Source organism: the organism of the source record quoted next, unplaced genomic scaffold, assembly GCF_019419815.1.
Source record: "Pyrus x bretschneideri cultivar Hongxiangsu unplaced genomic scaffold, Pyrus_bretschneideri_v1 Contig37, whole genome shotgun sequence".
NCBI lineage: Eukaryota > Viridiplantae > Streptophyta > Magnoliopsida > Rosales > Rosaceae > Pyrus > Pyrus x bretschneideri.
The window spans coordinates 3,585,958-3,605,021 of record NW_025999690.1 but is presented as its reverse complement, the minus strand read 5'-3'; the positions used below and the strand labels follow the sequence as shown (position 1 = coordinate 3,605,021).

General features: G+C 35.1%; 2 protein-coding genes across 3 annotated transcripts; both read right to left on the bottom strand.

Moving 5' to 3' along the window:
- Positions 1 to 4,886: 4,886 nt before the first annotated feature.
- LOC103948599 (probable complex I intermediate-associated protein 30) lies at positions 4,887 to 9,072 on the bottom strand. 2 transcript variants are annotated; one of them, XM_048592109.1, is made up of 9 exons: positions 8,916 to 9,065; positions 8,589 to 8,642; positions 7,579 to 7,649; positions 6,974 to 7,087; positions 6,639 to 6,689; positions 6,261 to 6,352; positions 5,795 to 5,875; positions 5,604 to 5,702; positions 4,887 to 5,271 (listed from the first exon to the last, which is right to left on the bottom strand). In XM_048592109.1, the coding sequence occupies exons 3-9, from the start codon at positions 7,628 to 7,630 to the stop codon at positions 5,086 to 5,088; spliced, it is 675 nt and encodes a 224-aa protein (XP_048448066.1). In that variant the 5' UTR covers positions 7,631 to 7,649; positions 8,589 to 8,642; positions 8,916 to 9,065; the 3' UTR covers positions 4,887 to 5,085. The 2 variants fall into 2 exon arrangements, with proteins under 2 accessions (XP_048448066.1, XP_009357920.1); XM_009359645.3 differs by lacking the exon at positions 8,589 to 8,642 and having other exon boundaries at positions 8,916 to 9,072.
- Positions 9,073 to 14,128: 5,056 nt separating this feature from the next.
- On the bottom strand, positions 14,129 to 15,047 carry LOC103948626 (agamous-like MADS-box protein AGL29). Its single transcript, XM_009359666.2, has one exon. It carries the CDS (start codon positions 15,045 to 15,047, stop codon positions 14,343 to 14,345), a length of 705 nt encoding a protein of 234 aa, XP_009357941.2. The 3' UTR covers positions 14,129 to 14,342.
- Positions 15,048 to 19,064: the final 4,017 nt, after the last annotated feature.

Sequence of the window (19,064 nt, the reverse complement as noted above, 5' to 3'; positions counted from 1 at the left end):
TTGTAAACTTGTAATGGAGATGAGTCACGTGTCTTGTAGGCTTCACTTCTGTAGACGTGGTATAAATAGAGGATAGGTGTAGAATTTCTCATTTTGTATTGACAATGAAGTAGGATTTTTTTTTCCTTTTTTTTTTTTTATTTTTTTCTTCTTTTTCTATTTGAACGGTTATAGTTAAATCACGTCAATATCTTATATTAATTTTTTATAGAAAAAGAAAAACAAAATTTTGAATGTGAAAGGAGGGGCTAGAAAAAGATGAAAAGATAAGGATAGATAATCCTAATCCATTGACAATTGAGACATGTAAGTGTAACGTAAATAGTGTTATGCGTATCAATTTTACTAAAGAAAAAGTGACTTTAATGATACAAGTATACTATTATTACAAAACATTAGATGACGTCCACGTTTTATTGATATAAAACATACAGTGTATTATTGGTACAAAACATTGGATGGTGCTTTACTTGTATAAATTTTTCTTTACATAACTTTATATTATCGGGACAAAACGTGAGATGATAGTCTACTCATACCCTAAAAGTTGCTGTCCAAAGACTTGAGTCTTGATAAGTTTTAGTAAAACTGCTATTGCCATCTTCTAGAAATCGTTTCAGTTTGCATTGTTTGTTTTCTCTCACATCTTTTTATTTGCTACGATGTTTCCTTTGGGTCAAGGAATTGAGATTCAACGGTATCTACTAAAAAAAAATCTAAACCTAACAGCAGCGTTTGATGTTTATCAAATTAATGAGGCTGTTTGATTGGCTTAAAACCTTAAACTACAATTATTTAACAGACTTGGATAGGCATTGGTCTAGAATCATGTCAAAGTTTGTGTGCAACATCTCTGCTCCATGAGAATTTGTATATATAAATATATATATATATATATATATATATATAGAGTTCTATATGTCTATATATAAATAAATATATAAAATAGTTCTTTGAGGGGGAAAGGGATTCTCTTTAAAGGACCTGGATTGTCTGCCTTCCCCATCCCATATCTTTCTCATTCTCTCCTATTTTTTGTGGTCACGATTAAACCGCGTCAACATTTTATATTTATTTTTCTTTTATAGAAATAATAAGATAAAAAGCAATGGGATTATAAAATGTTGACGTGACTTAACCGTGACCACAGAAATAAGAGGGGATGGGAAGGGTATGAGATGGGGAGGGTAGACAATCCAGGTCCATCTCCGAATCCCTTCCACCAAGTCTATCAATTTGGGTCATTGAAATTTGATCCAACGGCTACAAATAGGGGACCCCTTTAAAAGTTATAATAAATTTAGCTGTTGGATCAAATTTCAATGACCTAAATTGATAGACTTGGTGGAAGGGCTTCGGAGAAGATCCCTTTCCCTTTGAGGGCATCATGTGGTCCCAAAGGCAAGGTCTTGGAAAGTTGATTTGGAATTTCCTGGTCATTTGTGTATCAAGAATTCAAAATGGGATGTGATATGTACACACTTCTTTTTACTTCTCACACACTTTTTATTATTTTTTGTCATTTGATATTCTTTAATTCGTTTGATCCTACGGTTAGAAATTAAGAGAGTGTGTGAGAAGTCCATACACCCCATTCAAGATTGGATAAATTAAATAATTGGAATAAGATTGTGAGTGCTATGAGGCGAAATAATGAACCAATTTAGTGGCGGGTTTGGTGATGAAATTTGGATGTGGTGTGCGTTTAGTTACAGGTTTGGTACTTTTGTGTTGCGATGTCTTGGTTGTTTTCATCACTCGGTTGTTTTCTCTAGTGTTGTTTTTTTGGTAGCTATTGGCAAGACTTTTGTGGCGATAATGGCAGAAGACGCTACTTTTTGCAGTTGGAGATTAGAGATTTGCGTTTTCGTTTTAGTTTATTTAATTGGGGTGAGTTTTTATGTATCTGTTTTACCCCAATCCATATGTGTATTTTGCCCTTGTGTTGGCCTGTAACCTTCTATCGAATTAATGAAATATACTTTTCAGACCAAAAAAAAAAAAAAGAAAAAGAAAAAAAAGATCAGAACAAAACAAAACAAATAGAATTAAAAGTAACACTTGAGCAATCATTAGCGTGTTACGATCTAATAGTATATCTTTCAACTTATAAATATGTGATTTTGTAAGTAATTGATTGTCCTAATAGATGCGGTATTCTTTTTTGACCTACTGTGCTCCGAATTTAAACTCTTACTCATCTTCTTAGTTTAGAATATTGTTTGTAGTCAAATTAAATGTGAGATTTCAGATTATACTCCACTAAATAACAAACTCGATCAATAGTATATAAAATAAAAAAGTATCACTTGAAAGAAAAAGAAAAAGATTTCATTATTATTTTTTTGCTAGGAAAAAAAACTTCATTAAGCTAAGTGAAAAACCCGGAAACACCCAGACCTATACAATATAATAAAATCGCATAGTGTGCCTCCCTAGGAAGACCCTATCCCAGATACAAATGTTTTCAACGTTATGACCAATACAAACGCTGTCATGCACAGAAAGATTTTTACGTTTCTGTCCGTTATGTTGGTTCCAAATTCCCCCAGAAGAAAAGAAGAAAGGGTTGTCATGCATTTTCCATATCTTAAATTATGACTGCTTTACTTTTTCTTACAAAATCAAAGTAGGTATTGCATGAGAGAGGATCTTCATTGGATCCTCTTTATGATAATCTTAAAGATCTTCCAATCATATTCGTTTATTCATTGGATCCTCTTTATGATGATCCTAAAGATCTTCCAATCATATTCGTTTATCGTACATCATACGGTCAATTTTTATCAGGTACTATTTATATTTAATTTTAAATAAAAAAAATTATAATGATTTCTGATTACACGATGTATGATGAACAAATATAATTGAAGGATCTCCAGAATCATCACAAAAAGGATCTGGCGAGGATCCTCCTGGTATTGCATGAAAGGCCTGGTTGGCCACGCATTTTCATATGTTTATTTAGTAAACTGTCAATTTGCCCTTGAACTATCACCCAACTTTCGATTTCCCTCCTAAACTTTTAAATTGGAAAATTATGGACTTAAACTAATTTTTTTGGCCGATTTCCCTCTACTGTTAGTTTTCATAGATTTCATCCAAATTAACGTTAACTCTTATCATGTGCAAACCTCGTAACTCTCATTTGTGGACAAAAACGTCACTTCACTAGACATTCAGACACAAAAGCTATAGAATCACACATATTTGCATAGGTTTATATTTTAGAAATATAAGGTTTTCAATTATTTTAAAGAATGAAGTGACCAAACTACCCCCACATGTTGTGCACCTGCTTCTATTTAATAGAAATTTGGATGGAATGAATGAAAATTAACAGCAGGGGGCAAATCAGCCAAAAAAATTAGTTTAAGTCCTTAATTTTCCAATTAAAATGTTCATGGGGGAAATCGAAAATTTATTATATGTTTATTATACCTTTTTTTTTTGTTTTTTTTGGTAAAAAGTTACTTCTTACTAATAACTGCAAACATACATACAAGCAAACTAAAGCCCCAAAACTAACATACAAACAAACAAAACTGGCCAAAAAAAAAAACACAAACGGGGCAACCAACAGTTAGGCCCACACATCAAAATGAAGCAACAGAAACCAAGTTTCTACTGCTATCGCCGTCGCCACAGAATTTCCTGATCCGTCCAAATCCTTGCCTGTAATCAAGCAACACCTCTTCGATCGCAACATCCAACTCCGATTTGCTTCCTAAGCTCAACCACAAAGCAAGGACAACCGACAATTAAACGAGAGAAGCCAACTTCCAAGATGAAGCCCATGGAAAACCACGAGCGGCATCGCTGATAAAGGCAAACAACAAAGAGAAGGCGGTGGTGTTGAAAACACCTGAGCCGGTGGAAACACCAGAGCTCTGCGCACGATCTCAACAATATTCATGATTGAAAATAAAAAAATGGATGAACAAGGAGGAAGGATAAAAAGTGGGGAAAAACAATAGAAGCAAGGAAAAGAGAAGAGAAGGAAAGAATGGGGGAAATGGCGATCGACCTCGGCCGAAGCTAGGGTTGGAACCACTGGATTTGCTCAAATTGGAAAGCCTCACACAAAAAGGTGAGAAATACTCTCAATAAAGGAGAAGGACTCTCTCACTTGGAGAGAAAGACGCCGGTTCCTAAGTTTTCTTTGTCATTGAGGCAAAGTTAAAAGAATCTCCAATGCAAGACTCAAATTCTAGACCTAAATTCTTACATTTGGGTATCAAAAAAGGTAGTGAATTTATATATTTTAGTTTTCATATCCATGCAAAGACTCAAATCGTAAAACATATTTTGAGTTTTAAGATTTGAGTATTTGCATTAGAGGAGAAAAGAATGGACTCAAAATTCAAATTTTGGGTTTTATCAATTTACGTATGTGCATTGGAGATAGTTGAAGTTAAAACTCAAATCGTATTTTTCTTGGTTGAATAAAACTTTACGTTGTTGCATGAGCTCCACCAAAGGATAGAATCTCATAATGGAACCGAAATTGGGTCTCACTTTACCTAATAACTCAAATATGAGTTTCAAGTCTCATGTGCATTGGAAATGCTTTAGGATTCACATTAAAAGTAGTTTTCTTGTAGATTTCTAGCAAAATTAAATTGATCCCTAAAATCTAACCAAAGTTTAGACTTATTCTTTGAACTAATAATTCATTACTTGAGATATCTAAATTTAACAAAACCCGGCCCATTGATTACGTTGCAAAACACAAAACCCACGACTGATCGTGAAATTTCACTCTAGTTTAGGCTTGGTCCCTGAACTTTTCCCACAGTTTAAATTGGTCCATGCAATTTGACTTTTGTTTTAGTTTAGTCTTTGCAATTTCACTCTAACATAATTCTTGACGAAAGTTAACGGTATAGACCAATGCTGCACGTTTTGATCTTTACTTTCTAGAAGAAAAGAGGAAAATTTCTTGTACATTCTATGTTCATGATGCAAGAAAAGATGGAATAATCGATTGGAGCAGTGAAACAAAAAGACTTTCAATACTTAGTTACCATAGAAACAACACTTGGATACAACTCAATTTCCTACTCCAAATATTTTACAAGCTCATTATGTTCGTAAAGCCTTGATCCAATCAATTTCGAGCTTGAAATCACCCGCTCCGGTTCTAGCACCTGGGAGACCACCTTCTGCATTGACCGATAGAGACATCCCAACGACGCGAGAAGGATTCATTTCCATTTCTGCATCTATAACATTTCCTCTCCATGTTGGTAGATACCGAGCAAGAGGAATCTGAAACATCAAACATAATCAGCAGAACGCAATCGAGCTGTTTCTACCATTGGAACAAATTTATAGATGCACTGACAAATGGAAAACTAGTTCAGTGTTTTCGGAGTTTCCTTTCCTGGTGTTATCATATCGGAATTGAATGGTGTTATCATATCGGAATTGAATGGTACCCTAAGACAAATTGAATTTCATGTTTTTCGGGTTTGAATTTCATGTTTCTTTGGGATCTCAAAAGACAAACCCAAGAAACATGAAATTCTTGGCTCCCTAAGAGGGCCGGGTCCATCATATCATGTTTCTAATCACCAAAGGTTGAGGTAAGTAGAACTTGCCTTTGCAATGTACCAGTTGTCTTTTGGTACAAAGACAAAAGCCTGCCACGAATTATCTTCTTCTTGCCCAGGCGAATTTACCCAATTTTCTGTATAGATCTACATATGCAAGAACCACATCAGTTAGAAAATGACAAACAAAGAAGTTTGGATTTACTTGTCTTACATTCCAATTCCTCGAAAATACTCACCGTAGATATGTAGCACCTTCCATCTCCTTTAACTTTCAGTGCTATGGTATCGTATGGGTCCAAATCAATGAAGCCGTCAAACTGCAGAAGACACAAATAAATATTGATATGGTGCCTACTAAATCCTGTCTTTGGTGGACTCTATCTATATCATTATGATGTAGGCTTGAACCCAAAATTTGCATTATGGTCATTGCACATATGTGTAACAATTTTTTCACGTCCAAGGGAGTCAAAAACTGGAAACCAAAGACCTTAACTCATCAAAAGTGAAGAAAAACCACAATAAAACACATGCATGCACGAAATTAAAATCAACAAACAACAATTTACTGTGACTTAATTAATAATTTGACACCGTATGGAACATCTACAGTAGTAATATTTCAAATATCATTAACAAAACTCTTCCGTCTTCATTTCTTATCTGCATACCTATAATGTTAGTATACTGTTCACAGCTCACCTTTTTGGACCGCATTCCACAAAAACCACTCCTGTTTATCTTCAGTTTTGCACCCTCAATGAAATCCAACGAAAGGTTACCCGAGAAAATTCCTAAAAATTTAAAGGAGAATTGTTTCAGAAGGTAAGTGCATATCAGCTATTGGTAACAGTAGATATCATGAGAGCTGGTAAGCTAGTAGCATAACATGGATTCATAAACGTTGCAGTTCCAGAAGAAATGATTACTCTTATCTGATATTAATTTGCAGTTTCATGCTCTTCATTTCTTGAAAGATCTTGCTTAACTTTTTCATGTTTGAAAATTATGCTTACAGGAAAAATAGCTTAAATCAGTAGCTGCTAGCTATAGAAAATATTTGGTAGCACTATCCATTACCAGTGGGTCCATTTTCATTATCTGGGATCTCTAAAGATGCCGAGGACAACCCTGCAAAAGAAATAGGTGATGATAGTACATTAGAATCTCAACAACTGTACATCCAAAATGAAAGTGAACAAAAAAGGCAGTGAAACCAATAAAACAATTTATATGAGAGGAAGCTACAATTCCATCAACTGATACAAACAAAAGTTCATACACGGAAAAACTCCACTATAAATCATAACTGTAAACATATGCAAGGAGACTAAATAGCTAAGCATAATTCCCAACTGCTTATATTTTTCTTATACATTCAGAAAAGGAGACATCAAAATTATGTACATCAATACCTCCGTATTCAGAGTCAGAATATAGATGCCACTTCTTGAGCTCATCCTTCGAATTGAAATTGAAAATAAATCTCTCAGTTGGAGGCACCAGGTCTTCAACGTTCCATGTAAGTGCTAAAATTGGCATTCGATGTACGAAACCAGGATAATGTTAATTCAAATAAATTGTTTCGATATTGATAACTTCACACAAGTTTCATAACTTCATCTATCAATGTCGAAAGGCCAAGCATCTGCACTCATTTACTGATATGAAAACAATTAGACTTTACCCATATACCTAAAGGAACACAAATGCAGAAATGCTTGGCCATCATAATTCTTTTGGTGCTAAAAGTGTTAATGTACCATTAAGGCATTAATCATGATCTTAAATATAATCGAACATGGCAGGTGACATATTTTATATTCTCCAACTTTCTAGAATTATATGTAATAATGTAAGTATAAACAAATCAACGCATTCGACTCCCCAGGACAAAAAGAAATAAGCAGAGGGACCAATTTTATGGAAGGTAAGGCAGTTACACAAATTTCATATACATGAGAGTCTCTACTGTATCATGGCAGGAGATGGAGAACAAAGAAACAGATGGCAACAATACCTTTCTTGGTTGCATTTAAGGAAGCTTGCAATATCCCTCGAAACCTGGACATTTCTCTTTCCACAAAATTTCTACATTAACAAAAAAGCCAAATGATGTAGAAATTTCAGCAAGTAATAATAAAGAAACAGTATAACGAGCAAGAAAAAACACTCTTGACCAGTGTGATTGGAGTTCCATTGTGTATAAAATGTCCCCTTGTTTTCCAACATAAACAGTATGCTTGGATGAAGTACCAAAGAACTTCACGATGAGATTTAAGTGTGGAGATATTTTTAAGTGATTTGTTTGGCTAAAACCTAAACATGATGGCATTACTGTGGGGGCTCTAATACTTGAGAAGTAGTTCGGTATGTATATAGTGATGTCCCCATATATTCAAATGCATATGCACATATAGTAAACAAATCATCTCAAGATTAGGAGTGAACTCATTATGACAAAAATAGGCTATAAAGGGTCTCAATACTTAAGTGGGACATTATCTCAAACACCATATAGACAAGTTGGGATACCCAATCAGAACTTACAGAGTCAAACGCAAAGTTCCAGAATCTATGTGCACCAAATTCATATCATATAACTTATCATATTTCATTTACATACACACACAGATCACATCCACATTCCCACCTAAACCCAAATCTCATATACAAGTACTACATCTCAACACAGGGTAGATGCACATTTGAATTTCCACCGCATATGAATTGTCCGAATGATTTCCAAAATTATAAGAATCCAGAAATTTATAAATTAAATAGTATAAACTCTGAATTATCAGAGGTAACCAATGAGATCGAAAACTCTTTAGTTAGGAATATTTAATTTTCCAAAGTTGCCCAAAACTAGAGCATTAAGTAGCTGCATAATGCCTATGCACCCTAGTGTGGGTTCGACCCCTACCGATCACCCTCCCAACCTAACATTCAACAATTTAACCCACTAAAACTATCGTTTGTCGGAAAAAAAAAAAAAAGAAAAAGAAAACAGTAGCTGCATAATTATACCGGTTTGAAGTTTGGTTTCTGATTAATTCAAGTAAACCAACAATTCCTTGATCTCTGCAGTTCAAAACAACAAAATTCTACTTAAAATCCAATATAATAAAAAAAATTACAGCAACCCATTTACGTAGTTTACCCAATAAACAAAACCCATGAAACACCATTTTACATTTGCTGGGTTTTGCCTGAGAAAAACCCGTCCAGCATCCATAAATCCAGAAGTATGAACTATGAGAAACAAAAACGATACAGAATAATAAAACCCATTTCCGATAAATTTGAATGGATTTAGAATTTGCAGTCTGTAATTGTAGGGAAGAGAGAGCTTACCGAAGCTAGTTGGATTTCTGCACCGAATAGTCACCGAAACTCCCACCGAATCCAGTCCCTTGTTGGAGTGGAGCCGTTTTAACTTGTAAGATTCAAAGACTTTCCAAAACAAGATACGGTGCGGTTTGGGGGTTCAAATCTCCTACACCAAAAAAGTGTGTCCTCTTGTGACCTATCGTAGGAGGTTGCTTCGTAAGTTATTGGTACCATATTTAAATTTCCAGCCTAATCAGAAAGCATAAGCCATGTAATGCGCATACATAATAATTTGGTATCGAATTTACGATTTATAAGATTTAAATATAAAATTTCTCATTTATAAAAGTAATAATACTAAACTTTGAAGAAAGGGAACATATTTACTTATTTAGAATAAGGACAATCATGAATAAAGGAATGAAAACAGAATGGGGTGATTTACTAGTCCTCTCATTTTAATCCTTATTTAGTAGGAATTGGATTATGGAATTTCAAGGTGGAACCAATAGTTATACTATGTTTGGATGAAAAAAATTTTAAATTACTAAGAACATCTTCAAATGAGATGTTAAAATGTCCAAATTAACAATAACAGTAAAAAAAGATAGCTACAATGTTTTCCAGCCGAGAAATCAAATCTGATGTGGCATGACATGTAATAGCAGCTCTCCCTTGCTGTCAAATTTGGCACAACGTCAAATATTTTTTTTATTAATTTTTTTTATCAGATCTACAACAATTGTTATCGGGAACTTCAAGCATCTGGGTTTTGTTGGGGCCGTCGAGTTGGTCGCCGCAGCTGAGATCGGACCTCTTGGTCCCCTGAGAAGCCAAATAAGATCTACAACAATTGTTATCGGGAACTTCAAGCTTCTGGGTTTTGTTGGGGCACTCAGGCTGGTCGCCACAACTGAGATCGGATTTGAGCTTAGCTGGAAATGTGGGTTTGCCTTGGTCCTTAGTTCCAGCGATGAGTGAGCAGTAGAAGGACTGGCTTTAGGGAGAGGTTAGCAGGGAGAGAGATTAGATCTCTTGGGATGGTGAGTTTTAGGGTTTTAAAACGCCACAAAGATGATAGGAGAAGTCTATAAATAAGGGGCATAAAATAATAATTTAATAAAATAAAAAGAAAAGAAAATAGTGTAATAAAATAATATAGAATTTGACATACAGAGTAGAAAGCAAAATTTTGAAAAATGTCAAAATGCTACATAGGTTATCAAATTCAAATTTTATGTTCAAAATTTGACAACTCCTTTGGAGATGCTCTAAGGAATTTTAAAATGATGGAAATTGAAATGACGATATTTTATTTTATAGAATTTGTGAATTTTTTTGTGTGGTTAACCAAAATAACAATGGAATTGAATATGGAATTGTTATTTTTAAACTTTCTATCATAGAAATTGGGAAATGACACATATTTACATGGAATTTAAACTTGGGAATTGGAGGTCTCAAATTCCAAGTTTTTTTCTCACACTGAAATTGTAAATTTCTATATTTATGAATCCAAAGAAGAGAATTCGTGCATGTCAATTTATAAATTATGACTTTTATCCAAATTCTAATTTCATTTTCCTCATTCAAACATAGTGTTAGTCTCTCTTTGAACCACTCTTTTCAATTTCATATATGTTAAGAAACACATGAGAAGATAAGAATCAAAATAATTGTAATACTCATGTTTTAGTAATCACAAAAAAATAAAGAATAAGAATGGTTTCAATTGTTACTTTTTTTTTTCCCTGCACGATTAACAACGGGGTTAAACATTCAAAGTATAGAAGCTATTGTATATCATCTTCTCCTAGAGCATTAGGTTCTCTAAAAATTGTTAATATGATAACACATGAGAGATTGCTACGTGAGAAAATATGCTGGTTGTATATGTGCAAGAATTTTCATAAATCGCATAAACTGGAAAGGTGGAAAAAGATAAAAATGTCCTCTCATGGCAATATGCCTTTGAATCCTCCTCTCATAGTTTGTTCATATGACCAAAAACGTGAGAGATGGCTTTGAAAAAGTGTTAAATACATATAGCTAGAAACCCTTTGCATGCTATAATTTTTCAACGATTTACAGAAACTAGACAATTCAAATAAAAGCATACAATAATTTTTCCACAAATACATAAAACGAATAATGATAGCATATATCCATTTATTTATTTATCATATTAATTAAAGATAAAAGAACAACTAAACATTCATATTGAATCTAACATGTATATTACAATGAAGTTAAAGAAAATTAAAAGAACCAGGTATATATACACTGATGAAACAAGTAACATATCCATAAACACTAGCAAGCTCTAAAACCATCCATGACTCCATCAAAGCCAGATCATCTACAAACAAAAGATAAGTACATTCCGAAATGATTTTTGCACACCCTTTTTAGCTTCTCATACTATTTGGACTCAAAATATTGGATTTGGACTGAGTGGACTTTGAGCTTGGCCCGCTCAGCCCAGAATGAAGACCTTCAGTGCCCAAGTAGCTCTTCGAGACCACGTCAGCCCAAGGAGGGGTAGCCAAATCCTAATCAATGTTTGACTCTTGGGGAGTCAGGTTGGATTTGGTTGAGTCCTAAATCGAGTAAAATTGTTAAGGATCAGGATGACCGTTGATAAGATTCATAATATTCCAAGAATCAACGTTCATAGCTAATCAAGACCAAGAATGAATTAAATATAGAAAATGGACTAGGTTCAGAGTCCGAAGTTTCGATAGGAGTGGCCAAGTCCAATCCAGAGATCAAAATGAAGTGGTATTGGATCAAGGGATGTTGAAGGAATACAATCCAGATAGGACTCTACCTCAACATGAGGTGATCAGCATGAAAACCACTCCTATAAATAGAAGAGGTTCTGCAACATTTGGGGATCTTCAACTTAACACACAAACGCTACGCAAATTCTCGCTCTACGTGAAACCCTCTCATCTTTGAGAAAAACCGTAATCTTCCTAACTTCATCAAGCACATCTTCTAGTTTGTATAAATAGCACTGTGCTTGACAACCGACGACATTTATAGATTGTATAAACAACACTGAATCCGTAGAGTCATGCAATTGAGGAGCACCTTCCAGTTTGTAGAAATAACACTACTTCGACCTTGGTTGACTACCTATCTAAGTTACTGCCAACAAAGAATCTTCGAGCTCTTGTTGAAAGAGGTCATCTCACTAGCCTTCTCGCCTGAAGTGAGGTGTTCCTAGTTACACATTGAAAGCCGAACCTCATTTGAACTTCGAAGTAACTAGCAACTTTGTCTTTTGGCTCTAGAGCCCAAAGGCCTAAACGAGTTTCTTCCTCGGTCGTAATCGCTTAGATAACAAAAGTCAGTAGCACGTTTGACACCACCACAACATTCACTTACTCACTGATCGAGCTCGGTCAATGAGTTGGCATGCCCCGCATTCAACCGAATGACGTAGTTAGCTCATTAGCTATTCGGCATGTGTGCCATGTAAGCTAAGTAGCTTTTAGGGTCAACACATACACTCCTCATTATTTATGGCCATTGAATTGAATAAATAAAAAAGAATCATTGGCCAAGATAAACAAGAGTATGTAAGAGGCTAAAAAGGTGTGCGAAAAGCACATCCATATTCATAGTAATATAGGCCACGTTTGATATGGGGGCTAGACTCGACTAGCTAGCTAAATGACTAGATTTCATGTACCATCAATGAAGAATATGGATATGATATTCCAACTTGAAGAATTTAAGATGGAATATTCCTAAGAGGTTATGCCAAAAATTTATCCCATTAATCCCCTGAATCCCCTTTTAAATTGTGGGATTAGGGAGGATATGTTTAGGCATCACTTATGAGTAGTCCATGTTAAGCCTCCAAATTGGAAGACAACGCTCATAGTCTTCCTTCATTGCACAATAGATCTTGTCATTTAGCTAGTCCAACCTAGTCTAGCCTAATCCTCCATAACAAATATGGTCATATGTTACATTTATAAGATCTTAATCCCACCTTAGCTATATTTACATCATCACCAATATAAAATAAACTCGTAATCAGAAAACTAAACCATCATCCATAATCAAAAGCGAGGATATATAACAATTAGGAGGAGTGCTGATGATTAGGAAATTTACATCAATCAACTTCCTAGTCTCCTAGGTTACAAAACCTGTCATCACAGAAAAAATACTAGCACAATATAAGATGTGTATTATCAATGTCTGCTCGCTAACCAACATGTGAGAGATGATTATAAGATTAGTCTTATATACACTCGTTGCATGCAAGAATCCACAAAAATGATTATAAGATGAGTGTTACATACACTCAATTGATCCAAGAATCAACAATAGCATAAACCTCACAAGCAAAAAGATAGAAAAACTAAATATATCCATATATTTATGATATGAGTTAAAAGATAAAAGAACAACTAAGCATCCCAAACCTCGTACTGGACACATTCAGTATGCATACATAATCAAGTTAGAGAAAATAACAAACCACACACAGAGACACATGTATTTATTACACCACCAATATGATAACTATACTCCCACCCTTGTCTAATTCAAAACAACTAGCTACTCTCATAACCCAAAGCGAAGAGTAAGAAGTAATTGGAATGAGTATCCCAAATCATTTGTTTAGGGAAACTTATACCAAACCTTTGAGCTATAGTCATATAAGATTTAGTATACTATGAACATAATTTGGGTGATCTAGCATCATACTGTGTAACAGTGAAAACGAAGTTAAATATATAAGAAGAACAATGAACATAAGGATTTATTTTACATGGTAAAATCGCACATATAATGAGGAAAATCTATCGCACACAGCCGAGAAAGAATCCACTAATTAAGGAAGACTTTTATAAGACTCAAACATAGACTTACTATACTTAAAGTTCTCTTTTGTACTTCTTGTTCTTGTAGCACGAGGACCTCACAAGCTAAAAGGATGCACACTGCTTTTTCACATAGATGAATGTTTATGAATGAATATGTTCTAAAATATACATGATATCTAGGTTTATAAAGCCTCACGAAGTTTGCTCTCAATGAAACTCACTTTTGCTCCCAAATGCAATATAAAACTCTAGGGTTCAACAATCTTTTCCTTGCGTCACCAGGTGATACATTCCTATAATAACTTTATATTTTTCATATAAACTACAGATATAAGGACAACATGCATAAAGCATCCCAAACCTCAAATCGTTTACCTTAATAAAGCAAACAAACCTCAAATCAAGGAGCATGCATAAATGACTAATTAATTGAAAGAACTATTAACCAACTATATATACATGATAAAACTAGTTGATAATTGCCATATATATATAACCTGTTAAGTCATCAACCCTATCCAGCTAAAAACCCTTCACCAAAAGCCTTGACGATTACAAAAGATAGGTAACTCCATTCCAATCATACTTCTTTACATCGATATCATATGAAGAAATTAAATTCCGGTGCCATGCACCCTTGACCCTGGCTTAATTCAGGAGAACTCCAGATATCATCCATAAACAAAAGTAGGGAAAAGTGATTGGAAGGACTAGCTTCCCGAATCATCCGATTGGTTCGAACCTCCACGTTGTGTTTCAACTTGTACAGGGCATCCCTGTACTCTTCTAATTCTTCCAAACTACTCATCATCCCAATCCGCCTCTCCCACCACCCATAAGAACACCCTCTTTCCCGTCCTTCTCCTCCATTATTATTACTATTCTTCCCACCCTTCAGTACTTTCGCTTCCTTCAAGCGTCTCGAAGCTTCCACATAATCCTCTATTTGTTTCTTACTACTAGAATGGTGAATGTTGTTGTTTTGGAGATGATTATCTGGTTGACCTGCAGGTAGTAAGGAGGTATTGTCGCCAAGGTAGCGGTCAATGACGGCGTCAGGGGAGGGGCTTCCGAAGCAGAAAACCTTGCCATTGCTTGACACGACAATTGCGGCCGTCTCTGCACCAGTCAAAACGCTGAGTTCCGCGGCTTTATTGAAAATACCCCTTTTGCGCTTGGAGAAGGTCACGTGACGCTTGTTCTTGTCTTCAACTCTCTTGATTTCAACCCTTCTTGGACCTTCCCTCTCCTTTTTCCCATTAGCAATATCTTTGTCTGTGATCTTGTTATTAGGACCCTTAGCCATTGTTAGAATTAGCAGTGGTGATATTAATGGAAAACCCTAGACGGAATGAGAACTAATGGAAAACCCTAAAGGGAAGGAAACTAAAGGCAAAATCCTAGAATATTATTGTGCAATCTTGGAGAGAATATGGCAAACCCTAGAATATTGTTGAGAAATTTTGGAGAGAATATGGTAAGCTCTCTAGACTTTGGTATGTCTTGTTATGAAGGTAACTGGTATATATAATGGTAAGAACCGGTGACATGGTTGTGAAGCATAAGATCAAGGTGGGATTTTGGGTCGGTGATCTCTAAAGTTTAAGCTAAAAATATGGATACAAAGATATTACAAATCTCTTAATCCTGTTTTGCACTCAACCAGAGTACTTAATCTCACCCAAAAATATGCACTTACCTTTTTTTTTGTGATAATTACCTATTTTCTATGTGATTTTATGCTTATGTGATTCTAGCCCATTAATCCAAGTCCTTTTCCTATCAATTTTACCGAAGTTTCTACCCCATTACCCTAATCCTAATGCCTTTCCTATCATTACCACTCAAGTTGCTAGCCCATCCCTAATCATAACTCTTTTCCTATCAATATGTGTCGGCCTTGCATGTTTCACCTTGCAGAGCCACACTAAAGACTACGGTGGGCTGTAGCTCAGGGAGAGTTTATTGTAATATGTGTGTGCTTTAGTGTATAACCTAATATAATATACAAAAAAAAAAAAAATCCAGGAAGGATATTTTTAATGAATCTAGTCCAGTGAGTATACAGCACAACTACAAATAAAATAAAATAAAAACCATGAAAATTGTAATGTAATTTTGTTCAGAATTATTTTGCTTTGATTCAGTGGCCTTTATATTATTTTCAATCAATTTTTTTTTTTTAAGATTGTCTTTACTTATACTTTCATGGTTTTATTTTGTGCTAGTTGTGTGGTTGTAATTGAGATAATCCATGTATCAAGTTTTCTATCTTCTTCTTGTGTTTTCATCTAAATATATGTGAAATTGGATGGTTTATTGTAACTTTTGCAGTTTGCAACTTTGAAGCTTATTAAGTTCATGCCAAGAAAATTTTAAAGTATACAAATACAAAAGTTAAACTTAAATTTTTGCATACAATACGTATGCAGCAAATAAAAAATATCATTTGATTTTACCGTAATTTTTTTAGCTAGCCCACCCGTAAAAAAATTTCTGGCTCCACCCCGTCTATAAAGTATGGATCGCAAATTAGCACCTAATTTGGAACTAGATTTTTATGGGTAAGCATTTTGTGGAGAAACTTTTATGGGTATCAGGAGTAAAACATTAATCCACATGTAATAGATAAGGGTGAATAGCATGATTGATAGATCCACTTCTATGGAAATATAAAAAAATTTACGTGTTAAAATTTGAGTGAAATAATAACATTGCATATTGTGTTTTAGGTACATCGAAGAGTCGCTTATCTCCCACATATTCCAACTTCTAAAATTTGGCTCTATAGGAATTGATTTTGTTTAGTCTCTTTTGAAACAAAATTAGTCTCTTGCGTAGTTAATAGGCATTGAAAACAGTCTCTATTAGACTTTTTAGCACTTTTTAGTGTTCAATCCCAAATAAAGGGGTCATCTATTAAAAGAAAAATGCTATACATGAAGACATACTTTAAACTCTTTGATACTTTGTTTGCCCTCACTAGCCTTTAGTGGACTAGATTGGACTCAATAAGGGTTAGTGTAATTCCATGTTTGTTACTCGCAAGGACTATCTCTAATGGGAATATGAGGGAATCGCCTCGGCTAAAGGCCTCACTAGAAGGTCATAGTGAGGCACCTACCCCCTCCTCGAGAAGTATAGGATTGCTAAGACCTTTACTTATCTCCTTGTGTCTTTGTCTTACTCAATGACCTTCTCGTCAAATCTTCACACTCCTTTCTGGCATAGATCTTAACACCCACCGATAGGCCAACTCGATTCGAGGCTCAAATCGATGTCGGTGCCACCCTACTTCTCCTCACCAGCAACATCATCGTCTAAAGTAATGTATTTGTGAGCTGAGTATTTTTTATTTATGAGCAACTAGTTTGAAGTGGTCCACAATTGGTTTGTTTGCACCAAAACCATAATTTCCAGTTCCTAGTATGTCCTACAATCATACCACGACATGTCAGCAAAACACTGGCCTTTGTAACATAACTGATTTATTTGAGTGTTTCTTTTGTTGGAATTAAGGCTTAAACCTCTATTTCATCTGTTAATTAAAAGTTTTTTGTATAGTTGTTACATACCAAGGGCTAAGATTAAATCTAGTTTCTTTAGGCTCAAATGTGAGCATGTGGCAGTGTCTCATAGGGCACAGCTAATTGAATGGATGAGATGAGTTCAGAGACCCTCTCTTATATGTGTAAGCCTAACGGCTCTTTTTGGACAATTATGTTGAATGAAATCTCTACATACTGAAAGAATGTGTGTAGATTTTGGCCTGAATATTCTCTAAGTTCACTCTCTCTTTCTTTCTCTCTCTCTTTCTTTCTCTCTTTCATCACTCTAAAATTCTTCTGTGCGATATGAACCGATTTGTGTGATTGATAGTGAGAATTCAACATAGTATCAGAGCCTACTTCGAACCTGAACTGAGCGTTGTTGTTGTGAAATTTAATCAAAGAAATCGAATTAGAGTTTCTTCAATCAGACTAGATCATAGTTGAAATGGCTGGATCTGGTGGTGGTGAGCTACGGGCTCCTATCTTCGATGAAACTGAATTTGAGTTCTGGAAGGTTAGAATGATTATGATTTTAAAATCATATGGGATCCGAAAATTTGTTGACAAAGGTATTATGATTTCTGAGTTAAAGAAAGGGAATACCAAGAAGAAGGATGTCGCTGCATCCAGCGATGTTTCTGGTGACGATGAAAAACTGAATGTGTACATGGATGAGCAATTAATGAAGGATGCCAAAGCCTTGGGTATCATTCAAAGTGCTATATCCAAGGAGATTTTTCCTTGGATTGTGAATCAAGAAACGTCAAAAGGGGCGTGAGATTTGCTTCAGTAAGAATTCAGAGGAGATGAACAAGCCAGGTTAGTAAACCTACGAAGTTTACGCTAGGAATTTGAATGTATGAAAATGAAAGAAACTGAGTAGTTATCAGATTATCTTACTCAATTGTTTGAGCTTGTAAATCAAATGAAGTCTTATGGTGAAAATCTGACTCATCAAAAAGAGGTTCAAAAGATTTTGTAAGCCTAACTAGAATGTATGATCTCACTTGTGTTGTAATTGAGAAAACCACTTATGAAGTCGGTAACTGTGCAAGAAGTTGTTAGCTCTCTCAAGAGCTATGAACTGAGATTGAATAGGCATATAGAAGAAGTTAAAGGTTCTAAAAAGGCCTTTGTTGGCATGAGTATCTCTTTCAGTTCACAAAACAAGTTTTCTTCACAGGGGAACTATAATAAGGCTAAGAAGAATTGGAAGCCTAGACCTGTAAGGTGAGAAAATAAATCTCATCAATTTGAGAAGTTGGGTGAGAACATTGATTTTAGTAAATCAAAGTGCAAACATTGTGAAAAGGCTCATTATGGAGAATGCAGGTTCAAAGGAAAACCTAGATGCCACAATTACAATAAGTTTGGTCACTTAATGAGGGACTATCATCAACCAAAGAAAAATCAAGTGGTTAACTATGCAAATCAAGTTCAGGATACCACCATGATGTTCCATGCATGTCACAAAGCTGAGGTACAGTGAAAATGTGGTGTTTGGTATCTAGACAGTGGTTGTAGTAACCACATGATTAGCAATGAGTCATTACTTATCAAGGTTGATAAAAGTATAAAGTGCAAGGTCAAAATGGACAGAGGTGATTTAGTTGAGTCTGCAGGCTAAGGAACTCCAGTTGTTGAAACTAAGAGTGGTACTAGATTCATACCAGAAGTAATGACAGTGCCATGATTAGATGAAAATCTCCTTAGTGTAGGGCAATTGGTAGAGCATGGATATTGGCTGCTACTTGGTGATTTCATGGCATGCA